The sequence below is a fragment of the Sprattus sprattus genome (genome assembly GCF_963457725.1).
Source record: "Sprattus sprattus genome assembly, chromosome: 17".
NCBI lineage: Eukaryota > Metazoa > Chordata > Actinopteri > Clupeiformes > Clupeidae > Sprattus > Sprattus sprattus.
The window spans coordinates 16,568,921-16,591,084 of record NC_137915.1 but is presented as its reverse complement, the minus strand read 5'-3'; the positions used below and the strand labels follow the sequence as shown (position 1 = coordinate 16,591,084).

Here is a 22,164-nt window from a genome sequence, read left to right as displayed (position 1 = left end):
CTACACCAGCAGTCGATGTGTCTGCGAAAGACTTGATTCGAGGCATTGATAACACCTCACTTTCCCGTATGAAGTTTTAAAATGTAATTCTAGAGATTCCTCATAGTAAGGGCCACTAAACTTGGCACGTCCACCCACATCTTCTTATTAGATGATCTGTTTGAAACTCTTGAGGTTATCTATTGAAGGCTACCGTCACTGGCTGTCATCCTCCGCAGATCTTTAGATAAACTGTACTACTGACTATGTGTACTATATTTCATCAATGAACATTGTTCTTGGTTCTAAGATCAAGGTTTGAACATTACGCTTCCTGTTATGATGTAATGTCCGGTCAATGAACATTCATAGGCTCACTCATGTGTTGTATCGAAACACACCACGGAATGTTTTACAGTCCAAGATATACTCCTCCTGCATGCTGCATGCCTTTGCTTGGTAAGTCGAAATAATGTCTTCCCTACTGAAATTTGGGTTGTCTCTTTTGAAGAGTGTAGCATGTAGTGAGGTACCGGTATTACTGATTGTCAGTGACAGTTAGTGTGTTAAAAAATCTGTCAATTTGCTTCGTGTACTTTATGCCGCAAATTTAGGTTTAATGACTGAGCTTCATTAAGCTGTCAAATCAATGAAACTCACATCATTAACTTTCATCACGATCCGTTAGGACCTGTGTCATGCCGTGTGAGGTGAAGTCTAGATTCCTGCTTCTCTACGGATCACAGAAGGGACAAGCACAATCTATTGCCGAAGAAATTGCTGATCAGGCATCCGCGCATGGATTAGTAGCTGACTTGTTTTGTTTGAGTAACAAGGAGAAGGTAACTTTGGAATTATCAGAAGTTACAATGTATTATACAATCTAAAAAAGAGTGCAACGTAGTGCACATTACTAGGTTTTGATTGGATGAGGCACTGTAATTCTGTATTGGCTGTAGCTATGTATTTCTTTTGTACATTTAGACATACCTCATTATCTTGCTACTGAACAGATGATACTGTAAAATGTTATTTTCCAGTATAACTTGGAGAAGGAAACGGCTCCTGTGGTTTTCGTTGTTTCTACAACTGGAGATGGGGAGCCCCCTGACACTGCCTTGTCATTTGTGAAGACGATTAAGGAAAAGACTTTGCCACGAAACCACTTTGCTCGCCTTAACTATGCAGTCTTAGGTAAGACACCATCTTAGGTGAGATGATTGTTTGTTTTCCTGAAAACATCATGAATGTATGTGTAGTCATTCTGCTTTTGTCCCATCTAGGTTTGGGAGACACAAATTATGCAAATTTCTGTAACTGTGGGAAGACCATCGATGGCCGTCTGCATGAACTAGGGGCGAAACGTTTCTATTCCACAGGACATGCAGATGATGGTGTTGGGTGAGCACAAGAAGCCTGCTGTCATCATGCCTTTACCTTTAAGAGACTATGAGCAAAAGAATAACTGGAGGACAATTGAATTTACCTTTAAAAAAAAACAAAAAAAATGATGACATGTCTTGTTTACAACGTAGCATTTCGTTAGGACATTGACAACAGACAACAGCTTTCCACTAAACGCTTACAGCAATATGGGTGTTAATTATCAACATTATTCAGCAGGTCTTTTAATCATGTCGGAACAAGATGGTGAAATCACACAAGATTGAAACCTGTTTTGAACTCTTGCCAGGCTTGAAATAGTGGTTGATCCATGGATTGAAGGAGTTTGGGAGGCATTAAAGAAGACTGTAGCAGAGATGGCCACACAAGGACAACAGGACACTGATTCCGGCAGGAGTATGCTCAACACAGACCCTAGAGCTGCTAACCAGGAGAGTACAGGAGCCCCTGGATTGAACCTGAGTTTAGGCTCGCTAAAGCTAAAGGACTCACCAGCCCAAGCATCGGAACTGCCAAAGTCCACTTCTGAGGTGGAGACAAGAAGGACTGAACCCGCTCCTCTTGAGGCATCGTTGACCCAGTCTCTGCTCCCACTGTCAGAATCAGCACTGAACGTTCCCGCTCTTCCCCCTCCATTTCTGAGAGTCTCTCTGGAGGATGCACCTGCCCAGGAGGTAGTCTCTCTTTGAGTGCTTTACTTAGTGCTGGAAATCCATAGGTTCTGCCTATGGCTGTCCTACAACATGAGCAGTAATTACATGGAGTACTTTGTGAAAACCCTCAAAATGTTAGTTAATGTATGTGGTGGTTGTAAACAGTTGTTCATTTTACTGTTGAATGTACGGTTATGAAGCATAGTCATACATCAGTGATAGCAGGACATCCCTTATTATTCTATGTTCTCTCTCATTATTCTCTCTCTCCCAATTTCCAGAATTCAGAATTTGCATTATTCTAATTGAAGATATCATACATTACACTACAAAATAGCATATCATTCTATATCACAGTTTGTAGTTTCATTCACAGATTTATATTCACAGAGTTTTTCCTCATAGATTTACTCTCCTCTCTTGTTACAGCTGTCTGGCCCAGTGCTTCAGGAACACCATCAAGACGTGTCCATATCAAAGGCAGTGCAGCTTACTCGGGATGATGCAGTCAAAACAGCCATCATGCTAGAGCTGGACATTTCAGTAAGTTATCATTATAAGTCACAGATTTCTCAACTTTTCATTGATTCCCATTTACACTGTGTAGCGAAGGGAGAGCGTAGTCACCCCACCTGGACTTGAACCCAAGTGTACAGGGTGCCAAACATGCAATCTAACCGCAATGCCAAAGAGCCAGGCTCGTTGGTATGACAGTCAGAGCAGATACTCATGTGTCGTGATGTCACATCGTCACACTGCCCTCACCTTCGGGTAACGCACCCTTGCGCTTCACGCACACAGGCATTCCTTGCACATCCACCAACTGTACTGCTCCCATCCAGAGCGCCCCACACACAAGTGCTTCACCCCTCTATGGGGTCCCTCACACAGGGGTCAACCTACCTGGGGGTCCATCATACAGTTTTACAGGCACGCCTGCGATGACCTCACAGCAAGCCATCCCACTTAATTTGTAGCGAAGGGAGAGTGTAGTCACCCCACCTGGACTCGAACCCATCTCTACAGGATGCCAAACATGCACTTTGACCGCAACCCCAAAGAGCCAGGCATGGTTGGTATGGCAGTCAGAGCACATACTCATGTGTAGTGATGTCACATCGTCACATACTGTTAAAAGGCAATCTTAAAACACTACAATGTTTAATAATGTTTTAATAACGTTTTAATAAAAAAAAATTATAATGTTTGAATGTTCGGTTTGCTCTTCATCATTTTGAATGTGTAACATGGTTCCCTTGTGTGTGCAGGGAAAGGACATACCCTATCATCCAGGAGACTCCTTTGATGTCCTGTGCCCTAACAAGTCCAGCGAGGTGCAGAGGATTCTCCAGAGACTGAGCCTGGAACAGCAGAGCCATCACCATGTTCAGCTGGAGCTGAGGAAAGACACCAAGAAGAAAGGTAACTGTGTCATATAGTCACTCTACAGACACCAAGAAGAAAGGTGGTCGTGTTATATAGTCAGTCCATAGACACAAAGAAGAAAGGTGATCGTGTTATAAAGTCAGTCTACAGACACAAAAAAGAAAGGTGATCGTGTTATATAGTCAGTCTTTAGACATTCTACAGACACCAAGAAGAAAGGTAACAGTCATATAGTCACTTTACAGTCACAAAGAAAAGAAGAGACTGTTATACTCACACCGCAGTCAGTGAAATCAAGGAGCTGGAGTTATAAAAGTTCAGTTAGGACAACTCCTGTATTGGTTTGGTTAAAATGTATTGAGTGTGATTTTAAATGTCTGTAGCTTTGTATCTGTAGATACCTGTAGTATGGTACATTATATTGTATTTGTCAGAGAATGGTCTGTTTTTTTATGTACAGTATTTTCAAGAATGCACTAAATAACTCAAATAAGGTATCACATAAAAGAAGCTCCGGCAGTAGCTAGGCCTTGGGTGGTGGCTGGTGAGAGGTGAATCAGTGAGCATAGCCAGCAATGGCAGTAAGCAGCAATGTGCAAGAATCACAAACCTACAAGCCTAGACCTTATTTAAACAGACTGCCCCTATTATAATGTGCTTGAGTGAACAGGCCAAGAGTGCCCACTTATCAGAGGCACTCAACTACAGCTTCCTGGTTCAGGACTCTGTCATGCTATCTGAAGTGCATAGATATGGCCAAACCTTTCACAACAGGAATGCCATTTCATTATGCCAGTATCAGAGCCCTGAAGTTGAGAGCTTGTGTCCTCTTTCCCTGCAGCGGCTCAGCTTCCCGGACATGTTCCAGAGGGGTGCACATTGCTGTATCTTCTCTCCTGGTGTTTGGAGATAAGAAGTGTTCCAAAAAAGGTATGATTTTTTGGGGAAAATACCCTCTTTAATGGCTCTCATTAAATACATTGAGGTTTTTATAATTCTTAATTTCTAAATGTAGTTGTTGTATAGGGTAGTTATCTGAATTAGTGTGTGTGTGTGTGTGTGTGTGTGTGTGTGTGTGTGTGTGTTTGTGTACACACATGTGTGTGTGTGTGATCCCCTTCATGAAGCCGTGTGGTCTACAGCTGTTGAGTACGTAGGCATGGCTGTTGGATGTTGATTCCCATGCTTAAGGTCCAGATGTTTGTCCTCTGTCTCTGTCTCTGTCTTCCAGGCCTTCCTTAGGGCCCTGGTGGAGTGCACAGAGGCTGCCCCAGAGAAGAGGCGCCTGCAGGAGCTATGCAGCAAGCAGGGCTCCGGCGACTACAACCGCTTCATCAGGGATACCAGCGTCTGCCTGCTGGACCTCCTGCTCGCCTTCCCATCATGCAACCCGCCTCTGAGTCTACTCGTAGGTCAGTGAGTTCACAGAGCGACTGACATCCAGGGTAAAAACAATACTATGTACAACTCACAGATTTGTTACATCTGTTAGGACATATGGACATGGAAGCTACAGCTTCTGATCTCCAGTTTCACAAGATTTCCCATGTTCATGAAAACCAAACAAAGATACGTTTTGATAAAAACTGATACCCTCCTGAAAACAGACAACATAAATGATGATAAAAGCTTTGGGTTATACCTAAGTTGGGGCTTGTGTCTCAGGGAAGAATTGTATGTAATTAATTCTGGAAAAAAATTGTAATTCATTCTGGAAAGCTGTTTAAAATCTCCCAAATCGTGTCAAGTTCAGAACTGCAAACCACTATCTTACCACTTGGGGGCAGTAAACATCTAGAAATTGGAGATTGAATTTAAAAGCTCAAAATCCAACAAGGAGAAAAATATGAAATATTCACACTTTTGTGTATAGAAAGTGTGTCTATTTGTTACTTTCCTATAACTTGAATGTTGACAAAGACACCTCTTGAGGTTAAACCTTGCACATTTTGCATTTTTGGTCTTAAAAAAATTGCTGCGTTATGAGCATTTCCAATGTCAAAGTTATTTTTGGGTCTGCTGAGAGGTGACCCTGACTTGGCTGAGGTGAGTGAAGACCTGAGAAGAAAATTGGCAATCAGTGTATTTTCACAAAACTGCAAAATATGCAAAGCAGAGCGTCTGGCTGAGCAGCTGTCTCTAATAGCCCGTAGCAGTGCTGTACCCTAAGGGGAAGGTGCAGTCCTGCAACAGCTCAGCTCATGCACTTTAATGACTGACAGACATACCTATGTTCTAATGTCTATTCTTTATATGCATGTATATGTTGACATGCTTACAACAGAGGCAGCTATTCAAATATTATAAGATATTATTAACATAAAAGGCTAACGGTATAATAACATTTTTGTGGAATTAATGCACAGTAGAGGAGAGTGTTTAACAATAATCTGGGGCAACTGGTGTTTCTGGAAATAATTGGCTCATAACCATTCTACAGAAGATTTTAAATGGTAAAGTAGGCCGGAGTAATAAAGGTTATCCATTAAAAAGAAAAAAGAAAGAAAGGGAGAAAAGAAGAAAGCATTCAAAAGTAGAAATCATTCGGCTAAGAGTTTGAACACCTGTAAAATAGTTTATTTTGTGACGGAGATGCTGTTAGAAGCAGCCTGCCGTTTTAATGACTCTTCAGCAGTGATAAGACAACCACTTTATTACTGTTGTTCACAAGCTACTTTATTCCAGGGCGCTGAGCACAATGTCATTCAGCGACTCTGACTGTCTACCTATATGATTCCTCACCGAGGCTGTGAAATTAATGGAGCTTATTGTAGAATCCATGACTGACACGGAGGACATGTTCAGTGCATATGGATAGTCTGGGCCTCCTGTTGCGTGGTCAGAACACCATCTGCCACGGTGTAGGCTCCATCGTAAATCAAATGGAAGTGTCATGATTGAATTCTCAAACAGCTTGAATGGCTCGTTGATCTTGATTGGTTGCATCATTCTGTCTTTCTCTCTGTCTCTGTCTTTCTCTCTATCACGCACTCACACTCTCTTTATCGCTCTATATCTCATTTCATATAGTTATCGATATATATACTGTATATATATATATAGATAGAGAGAAAGAGAGAGAGAGAGTGAGAGAGACAGAGAGAGAGCAAGTGAGAGAGAGACTGACGTATACTACACTATACACATGCAAACGAAAATCCACCCCTTTTTGATATTTATATCTCTGACATGATATTTCTTCGAGTGAAAACAGAGTATAATGAAATCGTTTCTGAGCTCCCTTTCTCTATCTGATTGGAAGAGGGATGAGACAGAGCGGAAGGCTATGTGCACAGGTAGTGATGGAAGCAGCCCCTGTCCCTCTGGGTAGGGCCTTTTAGACACAGGGGATTTTAGTTGCTGTGCTGGTGAATTAATGAGTGCAGACCACACAAGAAACACTGGAGGTAGAGGAGCAGGAAATGGACTCACTCCCAAAGGGAATTGAGTACCATGGAAACGGCACTGGATAGGACCATACATGAATTGATGTATGTATTTGTGATTAAGTCACTGGATAGGACTGTACATGAATTGTTGTATTTGCGACTAAGGCACTGGATAGCACTGTACATGAATTGATGTATGTATTTGTGATTAAGTGTGCCCATCCTTTTGTAACCACAAAACTTAACTCACAGTATTGTTTTTTTCTTTCCTCACGCAGAGCACTTGCCAAAGCTGCAGCCAAGGTGCTACTCCGCCGCCAGGTAAAATGTTTTTTTTTCTCTTGCATTTGCAGCATCAACACCCTGTTTTCTAATGAAAAATGCCCCCCGAAGGTTTCTGTGCCAAGACTCATTTCAGCCCCCGTCCCTTATGGTTACGGTCCAGGGCTCACTCCGACACCAGGAAACATTTCATAGCTTAGGACTGTGATGCATGTGTTAAGTGCTGAGTGCTCTTATCACACTAACTCAAACATCTTGAGCATAAATACAAATTAGTTTCAAGGAAGAACAGAGCTGTTTAAATCTCTCTTGTATAAATCTCTCACTGGTTGACTGAACCTGGTTCCAGTCTGTTTTGAGTATGAATGTCTATGATTATCTGAGCCCATGAAAGCATTTAGACCTCCTAAATTATTAATGGCTTGGCCAGTAGGGGTCGCTAGAGAGCTGATTCTCCAACAAGGTAGCCAATGTAAAACTGATGTAAACAAACAGCACTTATGTGTACATTCAGATTTTATCACCAGAACAAATTTTGTGAGTGTGTTTGTCCTTAAGGCCCACTGAACATGATGAAATAATATTCTCTCATGAAATATGAAATATATTTTCTCTGTGTTTTACATGCAGCATGTATCTAGGCAAAGAACAAGCCCACACGCCAACACACACACACACACACACACACACACACAGACACACACACACACACACACACACACACACACACACATACACACACACACACACAGGATAATATTTAAACACAGAAACTTCACCTATAGTGAGCCCATGTGTTCTAGTATCTCTTTGCGTATCTGTAATGCATAGCTACTCTGGAACTCTGAGTGACTCCGAGGCCACGCTTCTTCAGACCAGATTGTCTCTCAAAACCCCGGCTAGCTGCTAACGCTGTAGTGGATCTGGCTTGGATCTAGGGTGATTTCGTCCGGACAGTCTAACCTTCCAGCCTTCTGCTCGGCTTGCTGTTGCGTGTCCTGCTTTTTGACATCTGCTGCACATATCAGCGACCAATGCCTATAAGTAGCAATGATTCATATAATGCGTTCAGCAAGGAGCTTCAGAGCGGCAAACACACAGTGTCAGGATCACCAACCCTGTCAACAACTCTATCTGGAGAAACTAAACAACATTTTTGACATGTCTTTTTAAAGCCCTTTGTCCTCCTTTTTCGACACAAGTTTTTTTTAGAGTGAAGGCGGTGGTCACCCTCCTCTGATCTGGCATGACTCTCTGGCAACTTCTCTCTCTCCTACCCACCCCACCCCCTTTCTCCCCTCTCAGCTCCAGTCAGAAACATCCAGGCAAACTGCACTTTGTGTTCAACATCGTGGAGTTCCCAGCATGCCCTGAGAGGCCGGTGGCCAGGAGAGGGTTGTGCACAGGCTGGCTGTCCGACCTGGTCTCTCCCGTTCTCCAGCCCTGTGGCACGGCACAGGGTCCATTAGCGATTAGCAGTGGGGCTACACTGCCTAAGGTTAGTGAATGGCCCACAGGGCATTACTGCTCACTCTGAATGACCTAGAGTAGAGAATCGGCACACTTTGGGCATCTGCTGCAGCCTGTTCTTTTGAATGTGGTCTTTCCCCAGAGCTAGCTAGACCTCATCAAACTACGGTACAGAGTTGTTTAAGACTATTGTAGTGGTGCATCAGTGGGACCAGCATTTTAACCGCATGCCTTTTCTGTGTGTGCATCTCTACCTGTGTGTGTGTGTGTGTGTGTGTGTGTGTGTGTGTGTGTGTGTGTGTGTGTGTGTGTGTGTGTGTGTGTGTGTGTGTGTGTGTGTGTTGTGTTCCCCAAGGTACACGTGGGTCTGCGCACAGGTAGCTCTTTCCGCTTGCCCTCTGACCCCGCGCTGCCTGTGGTGATGGTGGGTCCTGGCACAGGGGTGGCCCCCTTTATCGGCTTCCTCCAGCAACGGTACAGTCTGACCTCCACACACACACACACACACACACACACACACACACACACACACACTGACCTCCACATTGACACAGTGACCACAGCAATGGTACAGTCTGACCTCCACACTGACAGAGAGAACACAGCAATGAGAAAAACAAGTATGAGACAAAAACAGGAAGCAGGTAGCAGAAGACAAGTATTTACACAACAAAAAGACTTTGCAAGCAAGACACTTTACATGATTAATCGAGTAATTTAGAAACAATAATAGGTTATTTTGAAGTTCTGACTTCATGAGCAGACAGAGACCAGAATGTCACAAAGTCTCGACACTCAAATCTATCTTATTCCATCATAGCATGTTGTTCACTACTTAGACTTTTTCAGTCAGAGCAGGTATGGAAATGCCCTTTGAAGCCTTGCTTCTTGATTACGACTGTTCTGCGCCATTACGAGGCGAGTGAGCGAGCGTGGTTAAGGGAGCGCTATCGATTTGACTGAGGGGAAAAAAAGGGAAGGCAGAGCGAGCGCAGGCCTTGTTTTTCACGAGTGTAAATCATAAATCACGCACACTAAATGCCAGGGAGGCAGAAATGCACTATTGACCAGCCTCCTCCCACATCATCAGCGAAATGAAACCTGCCAAAGCTCCCACAGACCCCTGCGTGGGATTTGGCAGAGGATGGAGCAGGTGTGAGATGTGGGGGGGGGGGGGGGGGGGAGGGGAGGGGGGTGATGTGGGTTGGAGGGTTGTGAATGAATGAAGCGGAGGGGCTATTCACTGAGGCCCCTGTCAAATTTGAGAGAATGATTCAGAGCGGGGAGTCTCTGAGGCGGACGGGCTCGAACATGGCTGGGCAGCATATGAATGAAGCTGTCCACTCGCAGATGCAGGTGTCCGTCTAGGAGACGGGTGGACATGGTGGGGGGTGGGCGGGTGGCTTGAAGAGATGCATGGAGGAGAGTCGAGCCATCTTCACATTCTTGCGTAGTTTCAGCTCCGAAACGACCAGAAGTCATTCATTTCCTATGGGGAATGGCAGACCACATGCGGATGGGTTCAGACGAGTGTAGTGCGAAGACTTTCAAGTCCATCAGTGATGTCAGTACTTTAAAATAACCTCTTATTGCTTTTAAATTACTCGGGTGGGCGGGTGGCTTGAAGAGATGCATGGAGGAGAGTCAAGCCATCTTCACATTCTTGCCTAGTTTCAACTCCGAAACGACCAGAAGTCATTCATTTCCTATGGGGAATGGCAGACCACATGCGGATGGGTTCAGACGAGTGTAGTGCGAAGACTTTCAAGTCCATCAGAGATCCACATGCCTTTCAACCTGAACGACAGATCCAGTCCAACAGACCTAATGAAAGATTGCTATGGTTATGGAATAAACAATCATTACCAATTCTGTATTATCTGCTAATGATGGCAGCTTTAATGACTGTCAAGTAAAATGGAAACATTATATATAAGCATTCCCATGGTCCATAACAATGAGCCAACAATAACCATGAAAGACTATATATTACAGGGTACTCTAACAGTGATAAAATTAGACACTCCATGCGGTCTGCCATTTATTTTCTTCACCATTGTTGTAGTATTAGAAGTCTGGCTTGGATGGCCTGCGAAAACCAGAACTGAAACTACGCTTTAATGTAAAGGCCACTTTAGTGGTAGACAGAGAGGGACAGAGGTAGACAGAGAGGGACAGAAGTAGACAGAGAGGGACAGAGGTAGACAGAGAGGGACAGAAGTAGACAGAGAGGGACAGAGGGAGACAGAGAGGGACAGAAGTAGACAGAGAGGGACAGAAGTAGACAGAGAGGGACAGAGGGAGACAGAGAGGGACAGAAGTAGACAGAGAGGGACAGAGGGAGACAGAGAGGGACAGAGGTAGACAAGAGAGGGACAGAGAGGGGAGCATAGAGGGACAGAGAGGGGGGCATAGAGGGACAGAGAGGGGGGCATAGAGAGTGAAGAAGGGTGGGTGGGAGGTATAGGTAAAGGAATTGGAGAAAAGATGGTGAGAGGTAGAGTAGAGAAGCAAAGGAATGGGAGGAGGGGATACATGGAAATGAATAAGATATAACATATATAAACATCTATCCATGAATGAAAGAGAGAAAAAAGGGAGAGAGTAAGAGAAGACAGAAAGAGGGCCAGACAGAGAGAAAGACACACATACACACACATATTCACACACACACACACACACATACACACACACACACACACACACACACAGTGCCATGTTTCTAATCAGGGGGGCTTGTGATAGACCTGAATGCTGGGCTGATGTTGATGAATGCCTATGGCTATATATGGATGGCCTGAGAAGGGGGGGGTCGTTGTAGAGGAAGCAGCACAGAGAAATGTGAGGGATAGACTGAGAGAGCAATGGAGCTTGACTGAGAGATTGATTGAGAGAGTTAGACAGAGAGTTGGGTAGTTGAAGAGAAAGAGACTAAGAGTTAGAAAAGAGAGAGAGAGAGAGAGAGAGAGAAACTGCACCTGTTTGATGCGATAGCCCTGACAAATGGCCGACGTCAGGTGCTGACAAAGTCGCGCGGCGCGGTGGCTTCCAAACTGTCAAGGTCAGGGCAGCGGTCCGACAGGCTGCCAGCTTGTCCCGTCGCCACGTCGCTGGACACGGCCTCAGGATGCTGGTTTTAATCACACCCGCACCACGCTGGAGGGATGGGCGAGAGGCGGGCAAAACTGTGGCCGTGTCCCATCCAGGCCCGTGGCTCTGGACGCACCATCAGTCGGCTCTTTTTTAGCCACTGTTTCCCCACTGTGGTCGTTAGACTCCACAGAGCTCAAGGTCTCATGAAATACTAGCAATTACTGTATTGGAGGTCACTTTTAAAGTGATTACTAGTTGACAAAATGCAAATGTTAACTGGTGCTGTGCTTAAAGCTATTTCACATTGTGGTTGTGTTCCATTGTCACACCACAGCTTCATTCAGGTTTAGCTGTTTGGGGTTAGATACCCTCAGTGTGAGCATTGCACCCTTATAAATGGACATTAAGTTAAAAATGTTACATTTTAAAGTTAAAATTTTTGACTGGTGCTTTATATAAACGCTTGCACAAAGCCCAAAGTTCTACCCCTAATGGTACAAGTTGAAACACATAACTGGCCACAGTCTAGTCCTCTAGAAAAGAAAAACATCTTCAAGCTGGTCATAGCCCTCCAGAGGTTCAGAGAAAGTTTGAAAAGAGACGCCTGTTGCTCCTGCCCTGTCTGTGTTGGCTGTGTCTCACTGGTGCACGGTGACTGTATGTATGGGGCTTCGACCTGAGGTTCTGCCAGTGTCACCACCTCTAGTGCTGTGCTTCTGATAAAACTGCCTTATAATAACAATCAATATTTTGTCAGGGGCTGCTTGGGGTCACAGACAAGGATTTCTTTGAAGTAGCAAATACCATGAGACTCTTCTGCCAGTTAGTGACCCTTACCTACACGGAGACTGAAAAGAGGAAACATGAAGAGGTAGAAGAACATTAATTAAATGTTGAGGGCCACCAACAATGAACCAGCTCAGCTACACACAAGCGTATCGAGGTTAAACATGGCCATCAACAAAAAACTAGCTTAGCTACACACATGCGTATCGAGGTTAAAAATGCAGGGAAAAGTAAGGTACAGTTTTGCTTGCTTGAATAATTGCAGGTGACAAATACCTCACAATTATTCGTCTATTTGAATGTGCCACATTAGCTTGCAGTATTTTTCAGTGCTCATGGTACCTATCAGTGCTATGATGGTATGTGGTGCACTAGTTCCCAAGATCGTCCTGGTGTGTGAACAGCTGACCTTGTTCTAAGCCAAACCCGGGGCGGGGTGAGATGGTGGATGGCGAGATGATTCCTTTAAAAGGGTTCACTGTTTGTAACTTAACAGAAGATCACATCCAACCCAGAGGCTAGCTCTTATCCTAGCCAAACAGGAGCTGTTTTAGACCTGTGTGTGTGTGTGTGTGTGTGTGTGTGTGTGTGTGTGTGTGTGTGTGTGTGTGTGTGGGTTGTTGTTTTGAAATGGATGTATTCTGCAAAAAGCAGCACACTCAAGCTATTTGTATTCAGTATGGAGTCAGGTTTTGTGTGTGTGTCTGTGTGTGGTATATGATGGGAAAAAAATGGAATCCAGGGGCCGTATTCACAAAGAATCTTAGGGCTAAAAGTAGCTCATAAGTGGCGAATTTAGGAGAAACTCCTAAAAATAATGGGCGTGTCAGTCTTAAATTTAGGACTCCTATTTTTTTTTACTAAGAGCAATTCACAAAATATTTTATCCCTAAAAGTAGCACCTAAGTCTAGGACAGCTTAAAACTCCTCATGAGGACTCCTAAGTCACTAAGACCTATTCACAAAAAGTCTTAAAATGGCTGAAGCCAGACGTAACGTGTTGGAGACAATGAACGACTCTGAATTGTTGAGAAGATATCGTTTAAACCGTGAAGGCATCAACATTTTACTAGAATTAGTGCGGGATGCAATCACGTCTCCAACTATCTGAAACAACCCAATCAGTCCGGAAGTTAAATGTTTGATAACATTAAGATTTTTGGCTACGGGGAAAATGCAACTTTGCAACGCAGACGACTTCAGAATATCGCAATCATAAGTAAGCCGATTCATTCATCAAACAATCACCGCACTCTGTAGACCACACACTGTACAACAGTTTATCCGGTTCCCTTTGGACAATCGCCTACTTCAAAGGATCAAGGTCAATTTCATGGCGTTTGCAGGAATGCCCGGTGTCGTGGGTGCCATCGATGGAACACACATTAAAATAATTGCTCCATCCAGAGATGAGGACGTCTTTGTAAACCGCAAAAAGGTACATTCAATTAATACACAGATAGTGTTTGATCCAAATTTCACAATCATGGATATTGTTGCGAAGTGGCCTGGATCTACTCACGATACGCGCATTTTAATGGAGAGCGCGGTCTGCGCCAGCTTTTTGAGCGGCACCATGTACCTGCTGGATGCCACTTGTTGGCTGACAGTGGCCATCCATGCAAGACATGGCTTTTGACACCCTTCCTCAATCCACAACCGGGAGCACAGTTGAACTACAACATGCAAGTATACCTACGCATGAGGCCTATTTTGGTGACACAATACCTGTAGCTGCGACGGCTCTTATAAAGTCCACTCCGCAATCTCCATCCTACATTGTGACTGGAGCGCATACCACCGCTTCTCGCAGTCATCGACAGAGCGACACACGGCAGGGAATGAAGCATTTATGTTAACACATAAGTCCTCCCATGCCTCACGCATAGTTTGCAGGGTGCTTTAATTATTACTTCTTTGATTTCATGCAATTTCCGTGTTTTTTTCGGCAATTTCTCTTTCTCTTAACGTGCAAAGCGTCATTCTCGTTGGATGCACAAACTTGTCGTCATGCGTGTGCATTCTGCTAAGTGCACTATCCATAACTATTTAATATGACTTCATTTGAAGCCTAGGTTATTCTCTTATTTTCTGTTTATTTAGTGGGATCGTTAGGGGGATGTTAGGACTGAGTTTTTAATGAGAGAGCCTGTCAACAACCAATCACCGTCCTCACCCCTTCTAAACTCGTGCATGAGAAGCGACGTCATCCATAGCAACGGAGTTTTTATCTTAAGCTTAGGAGTTGGTATTATCCTTAGTATGAGTAGGTCTCAGAGCCGTTGTGAATCACTTTTAAGAAATTACTCCTACGTAAAAGGTTTTAGCGCGAGTTAGGAGCACTCCTAGTGGTAAGATAAAAGGCTTTGTGAATACGGCCCCAGGTTTCTTATATTGGTATTGATCCCTTCAGGGCTAAAGCGCACTGAAGCTGGTTTATTGAAGGCCATTTCTAGATTGGATGCTAGACTTCCATATGCTAATGGTGTTGCTATGGGCAGACCCTATGCCAGTAGAGCTTAGTGCAGATCATGCTTTTCAACAGTTTTGTTTTGTTGTCCGCTCTATGTTGATCTATCAGAGGGCTTTCATGTGTAGGCAATAGGATGTGACATACAGACCCTGGATAAAAGGCCGCCACTGTGGAATAGTTATTCTAGATCTAAACATGGAGCTGTCCTGGAACAGTAGGAAAAAGAGATTGAATGCTAAATGCAATAGACGCATCAGTGGAGGGCTCTTTTCTCTTTTTGGTAATCAGAGGCTAAGGCCTATTCCCGAATGAAAATAGGCAAACTGTCAGACAACTAGAAGCCCAAAATAGACACTTCAAAGATTTTGCACAGGAACTGTCTTAGGGCAGGGAACCACAAGAGGAATGGTTGCGAAAATGAGTCCTATTCAGTCAAAGCCAGAGCCTTGATTACCAGTACAATTGTATTCATTTATACAACGCCATTAACAGCTGATATTGTTTCAAGGCACTTTACAGAGCCCAAGGTCTGAAACCCCAAGAGCAAGCGCATAGGCGACAGTGGGAGGGAAAGAAAACTCCCTTATAACAGGAAGATACTTGAGCAGTTGGACTCTCAAAAATCCATGCTGTATGCCTGGACAAAGACTGCTCAGATATAAGGAAGCGAACCAGTTTCTGTCCATCCTCCGGGTCTGATGGATATGTCCAGGCACGGAGTCCTATCTGCTAGTGGCTCTCTCTGATGACTTCATAGCTGCGTGTTGCTGTGTTTTTCCTCTCTGGTCACTGTGTGAGTGTGTGTGTGTGTGTGTGTGTGTGTGTTTGCCTGTGTGTGTGTGTGTGTGTGTGTGTGTGTGTGTGTGTGGTGTGGTGTGGCTCGTAAATATGCTAATTGTAATTAGAGAGAGCAATCTGTGCTCTCATCAAACAGGATTAGGCTTCTCTCAGAGCGTTATCAGCCATCCTCTCTCAAAGGCCAGTTATTGCCGTCAGTGATTAGAGGAAAGTTCTTGTCCATGTTGGAAGAAGATCAGTTGTGTTTGATTTAACTTTGCTGATGTGTCAATGCGATGAAGAAGGTTTTATAAGTGTGTGTGTGTGTGTGTGTGTGTGTGTGTGTCTGTGTGTGTGTGAGAAAGAGAGAGAGAGAGAGAGAGAGAGAGAGAGAGAGAGAGAGAAAGCGAGAGCAAAAGATTGAGTGACACAATAACACAGCGATATATAAAAAGTTAATAGAGACAGATAATGATATACACTGTGTGTGTGTGTGTGTGTTTGTGTGTGTGTGTGTGTGTGTGTGTGTGTTAAAGTTGATACAACCGAGTTACAGTGACAGTGGGCTCATGAGAGGGTGAAAGGTCGGGCTGCACCAGTAGCGTGTAGTCAGTCCTACACTCCGCTCCAATCACGGGAGAGCCATCGCCTCAAACAGGTGCATCATTCCGATAGCAGACCACGCCACAGCCTACGCTTCCACTCCGAGTTCTGGGAGCGTGGCCAGGCTGGGAACGCCACATGGGAAATCACTTTAATTGAATCCATCCACACAGGCTTTAGGTGTGGAGGTAGTCTGCTGAAAGTATTACACAGTTTTCATAAGTTTGCCCGGGAATGTAGTTAATCAAACAATAGTGTGTGTACCCACTACCCTGCCACTGTACTGTATATTCAGTACATTTATGAATTACCATGCTGGTTTTCACTGTTCAAATAACCTGTTTCCAGCTATGTGCATTTCAAACCATTTGGGAAAACACAAAATGTTCTGCTGCTGCAGATACAAATATATCTATCTATCTATTTATTTATTTATTTATTTAATTATTGTTTTATATTGTTATATACATGTATTTTTATACATTCATTTATTATACATTGTATCTATGTATCTATCATTCATCCATTCATCCATCTTTTTATTCTTTCTTTTAGGGAGAAGGAGAGAGAAGCTAAGCAAGACGGTTGTTTTGGGGAAACGTGGCTATTCTTCGGCTGCCGTCACAAAGATAGAGAGTTTCTCTTCAGGTGTGTGAAACTAACCCCCCCCCCCCCCCCCCACACACACACACACACACACAAACACACACAGACCCTTATTACATATGATCACCTTGGACCCTCTACACGCTGTACCTCCAGATGAAAAACAGCACCAGGCCATCTCCATCACATTTCCTTGCGTAAGAAGCACGCGGCAGGGCTTCCTGGAACACATTTGGCTCCGGCACCGCCGCTCGCTGGCCCCCTTGTAATGCTCCCCCTCCTCCCCCCCCTCCATCCCGTCCTTGAATCTGATGATGGAGATGGCCGTGAAATTAAAGTGCTCCCCTCAGAGACCGTGGCGTGCACACACACACACACACACACACACATTCAAACACACACACACACACACACATGAAACAAGACATTACACGACGTGATCTGGCGCTGGGCAGCCCCACCGGCCCAGAGCCCATAACTCACAGGGGTGATTAATGACACGACTACACAGGCAGGAGGGGGGGGCATGGGGGGCTGGGGGGGGGGGGGGGGGGGGGGGGGCGCTGTGTACGACACACTAATCCACTGACACCGGCAAGTAATCATCCAAACGCCACAAGATTCAAGGCCAGGCCTCCTCTGCAGCTGTGTGTCCCGGCCAAATGTGCAGAAGGACACGTTTCTTTCCACAAAGGTAGCTGTAAGGTGACAGTGGAGGGCTCTTTATAGTTTAGGGGTTTTGGCCTCTCTGCAAGGGGAGTTGGTCATTTTGTTTCACAGTGTTTTCTCGGTTTGGGTTTTTTGTTCTTTGGAACTTTTTTACTGCCATTTTGTGGGGATGTCAGAGGAGAGTGCCTTGTATCTACAGCACACAGGCTTAGAAGAAAATGGAAGACATTTTAGTCTTTGATGTTAAGGGGCAAAAAAAAACAGTCTGTCAATTTGACGTGTGCAATTCTTCAGTGACAGCCAACCTGGAAAGAAAACGAGTAATAATTTCTAATCAGACTCAGCACTAAGTAAATGTGTGGAAGGGTGGATTTAATGGGGGGGGGGGGGGTATCCATCTACCTCATGTTAGTAAAACCCCAGCAGACATTCAAAGCCTTTTCTCCTGCCAGTTTGTCTTTTCTCCTCTGTGTTAAAATGGATGGGTGGATTGCATAAAGGAGGTGTAGAGTGTGGGTTTGGGGCACTGCAGAGAGCAGAGATCTGAGCCCAGACACCACAAGTCACACACTCAGTAAACCTTAATGTGGATGATTAGCCCTCTGGTCTGAACTGGTTAAGACAGGGGAGAAGATGTCTGTCTCTCTCTGTCTGTGTGTGTGTGTGTGTGTGTGTGTGTGTGTGTGTGTGTGTGTGTGTGTGTGTGTGTGTGTGTGTGTGTGTGTGTGTGTGTGTGTGTGTGTGTGTGTGTGTGTGTGTGTGTGTGTGTGTGTGTGTGTGTGTGTGTGTGTGTGTGTGTGTGTGTGTGTGTGTGTGTGTGTGTGTGTGTTTGTGTGTTTTGTGTGTGTGTGTGTTTGTGTGTTTTGTGTGTGTGTGTGTGCGTGTGTTTGCGAGTGTGTGCATGTGTGTTTGAGTATTTGTGTGTTTGTGTGTGTGTGTGCGTGCGTGTTTGTGGAGTGTGCGTGTTTTTTTGTGTGTGTATGCGGGTGTGTGAGTGAGTGGGTGTGTGTGTGTGTGGCTCAGAACACTTTTGTTCTTCAAACTCACAAACAACACTTTCCTTCTGCTTCAGCTTGATATATTATGCAAGCTTCTCAGTAGAAACAGGGAGTGACAAACCTTGGGAAATGTTATTTCTCCCAGACTACCAGGTGAACTGAAAAACTGGATGATTCATTGTCAAAAGATGAGCCAAGTGAGTCATTTAACCTTGCCCTATAAATCTATACTGCTTTGTCATCTGATATGAACAAAGATCTGCCAACCCCAGCTATTAATGTCAGACCTAATGGAAGCCTTTCCCTGGGAGAACACTCCTCATATATAGGAAGTATGACACAAAAAGTATGGACTTATCTATCATAAGCGATGTTCTAGTACATTGCTGTTTACTGATACAGCATTTAGTTTAGAAATGGAAGATAACAGTGGCATAAACAGTAAGGGGATATGTGTGCTCGGGAGTGCAGAGGGTGTTTAAAATCGGAAGGTTACACTTCAACATTTCAATAGAACCTGTTAAACCATCCAGCTATTTGACACATATTCAACAAATTGTCTGTAAACTAGTGTATACTGCTATATGTATAAACTACTCCCAAGTCGTCCTAACTGTCTAAACTTATTTATGATTCAATCCAAGCATAGATCTATTCCTTGTTGCCCATGGGCTATCAACAGTTGGGAACCAAACAACTGACTTTCAAAATAGAATTTGTTCTAAAAATCAGTTAGGGCCCCAAACGCTACCTTGTGGTACCCCAATATCACACACAGAGTGAGGACAGTAAGAGAACACCTTGTTCACAGACACCTACGTATTATCTGTGATAATGCACTGCTGATGGTGTTCGGAACCCAAGTTTTTCATTCAGCGTGTTAGAGATGTGGCGATAAACTTGACCTGACTTGAACTGAACCTCAAGTCTCCATTCTCCATTGTTCTTAAAACAATAGGCTGCTGTTTGTTGTTCCCTCCTCAGGGAGGAGCTGGAGAGGTTTGTGGGGAACGGCACCCTGACCTACCTGAAAGTTAGCTTCTCCAGAGACGTCTCCGAGGGGACCCATCCCGAGCCCCAGCCAAGCCCCAGATACGTCCAGCACAACCTGCTCCTTCATGCCAAAGAGGTCGCCAACATCCTGCTCAAGGAGAAGGGCTACTTCTACGTCTGCGGGTAAGTCAAACTGGAACAATAGTGGAATTATACCGATGAGCTCCATGATTATGAGGCCAACAGCACTGTCCCCAATGTGTTTTTCTGTTCAAAGATTTACTGTTGTCATCTGAAGGATTCTATTTTTGTATGTCGGGTAGGTAACCCCCCCAAAGTCATTTTTGCTCCAAATTTTGCCTAGTATAAGCACTGCTGACACTGACTCTTAACAGATCTAAGGCTGATGTGTGTAAAGAGTGTGACCGTGGCCAGTGTAAAAATCCCTACTCAAATACATTCAATCGATTATCCAAGGAGTCTGTATTGAACTAAAAATCCCTGTTGTTCGCTGAGGATCTACTACTTTAGTGTAATCACTGCCTCACCTGAAGTCCCAATGCGTGTGTGTGTGTGCGTCGTCTGCCTTCCAGAGATGCTAAAAACATGGCGAAGGATGTTAATGACACTCTCGTCGACATTATCGCGGCGGAGACGGATGTAGACAAACTGGGTGCCATGAAGATGATGGCCACCCTGAGGGAGGAGAAACGTTACCTGCAGGACATATGGGGCTGAATCACATCTACATAAACACCCTTGGGGTGCTGACCTCAGACGGCCTGGTCAGACGAAGAGGTCTAAAGGGGTCAGAGGACACGGTCTACCTTCACCCCCTTCAGTTCACAGACTGCACATTTGAGCAGTTTGAGATGATGATCATGAGCAAACTAGTTTAGGATTGCTCATGTATTTGTATGTGCCAGGAATTCACATGTGTATGTGCATATTGACACACACACACACACCAACAAACCAGTGCCTTCCAACCAGACTCTCTAAAACTGTAATGTAGGGTATATTTAGGATTACTTGTGTATTTGTATGTGCCAGGAATTTGCATGTATATGTGCATATTAGCACGCACACACACACACACACAAACTTGTGCCTTGCAACCAGACTCTCTAAAACTGTAATGTATGGTATATTTTGCCACAGAAATTATTTGTGTTGAGAATACTATTCTCTAAACTGGAAGCTTCAGTAATATCTGGGAAAGACACAAAAATTGTTTAGCGATACTGGTAAATTCAGTGCCATACACTTAATATATTATTTCAGATATAAAAACGGTGTCAGGTAGAAATTAAACTGTGGCAGGCTCAGTTCAGTGATTTATTGCAAGACTCGGTACAATAACCCCCCCACCCCACCACCAGCACCCTTTCTGTAATAAATCTTACCTTTCAACTGGTAGCTTGGTAGTGAAAGATCTCTTCAAGTGTCAGTGAGTCTTAATGAGAGAAAAACATTTACAATCACAGGACGGGTACATTCTCCCTCCAGTCAGTTTTTTTTTGCCTGATTTGACATCTCATGGCATGAACCAGCTGGAGAGGCTGAGAATATCGGGATACTCTGACAGTGCTACACTTTTTCATTTCACAGTGTCAAGAATTCGCATGAAAAACAGACCTCTCAACAGCACTGAATTTATTCAGTCAGATGTGGCTCTCCTGTTCCTGTTTCCACATTGTGTGTGACTTTGCTTCTATGTTCTCCATTATCAGGGCATTTATTGCATACATGTTTTGTTGTGATGTTAATTTAGGCTTTTAATTGAATTAAAGACGGCACCAAATAAAGTTCAAACATTCAACTTCAGCTTTGATCAAATATGTCTTTGATTCAGCTTTGATACATGCAATGAATTGGGTAGGAATCATACCGTAAAGCCCACTTTATATTTACATCCGAGGAACGTGTCACTGTGCAGAAGCCTGCGTGCAGAAGACCAGTCCCGTCCACACATCCATCGTCGCTGGGCACTGGGTGTGCGGAGAGGCCCTCAACATGGATGATTCACGGCGACAGTTTTTCAGCGGGTCAAAGAGGTAATGAGAGGTGTTTATCACGGACGAATAAGCATCAAATCCCCGAGCCCCGGCGGAGGTGACTTGGTTCATAAACACGCCGCTGTGCTGCTCGTATCGCTAGAAGATTATGACCCCCATTTGCATTGTGAGTAATGTGAGGGGTACTGAACACACGTCATGTGATGTTTGGCACCTGTGTAACTCCACAGGCCCAACTCTTAACGGGGATGTTTTCTCATTATGCTAATTCGGCTCCTCTGTGTGCCACAACACATTGTGTTGCTTCGAGCAGAATAATGAGAATGAACACGAAATGGACTGTTCTAAAATGATGCAATAGGCATTATGAATTTAAATGTGTTTTTAGGTTTAATACTCTGAGGAATCAGTGAGTGTGTAAAAAGGGACGTCTTCCAGTACAACCCATGGAAGACAGTATTTCAACATAATAGAGGATGATGGATTGATTGAAACAAATCATGTTTCGGCTTTAGTGGAATTAGTGTGCTCAAGGTGACTTGAGAAAGTGAATCCTGGTATCATACAGGTTCTTACGAGTCTGTT

At 44.2% G+C, this 22,164-nt stretch overlaps 1 protein-coding gene across 1 annotated transcript; it reads left to right on the top strand.

Moving 5' to 3' along the window:
* The first annotated feature begins 364 nt into the window (after nucleotides 1-364).
* Nucleotides 365-21,353, top strand: mtrr (5-methyltetrahydrofolate-homocysteine methyltransferase reductase). The gene is made up of 15 exons (XM_080855191.1): nucleotides 365-438; nucleotides 668-821; nucleotides 1,020-1,173; nucleotides 1,263-1,380; nucleotides 1,673-2,057; nucleotides 2,466-2,579; nucleotides 3,305-3,458; nucleotides 4,264-4,352; nucleotides 4,654-4,834; nucleotides 7,090-7,132; nucleotides 8,399-8,591; nucleotides 8,919-9,037; nucleotides 16,851-16,943; nucleotides 19,553-19,744; nucleotides 20,155-21,353. The coding sequence occupies exons 1-15, from the start codon at nucleotides 419-421 to the stop codon at nucleotides 20,297-20,299; spliced, it is 2,154 nt and encodes a 717-aa protein (XP_080711317.1). The 5' UTR covers nucleotides 365-418; the 3' UTR covers nucleotides 20,300-21,353.
* The last annotated feature ends 811 nt before the right edge of the window (nucleotides 21,354-22,164 follow it).

Bases quoted from the DNA above. Each gene is read 5' to 3' on its own strand.
- mtrr (XM_080855191.1), top strand. From the start codon at position 419: ATGCTGCATGCCTTTGCTTG. The intron at 9,038-16,850 runs GTACAGTCTGAC...TCTTTCTTTTAG, and splicing joins ATCGGCTTCCTCCAGCAACG to GGAGAAGGAGAGAGAAGCTA. The intron at 19,745-20,154 runs GTAAGTCAAACT...TCTGCCTTCCAG, and splicing joins GGCTACTTCTACGTCTGCGG to AGATGCTAAAAACATGGCGA.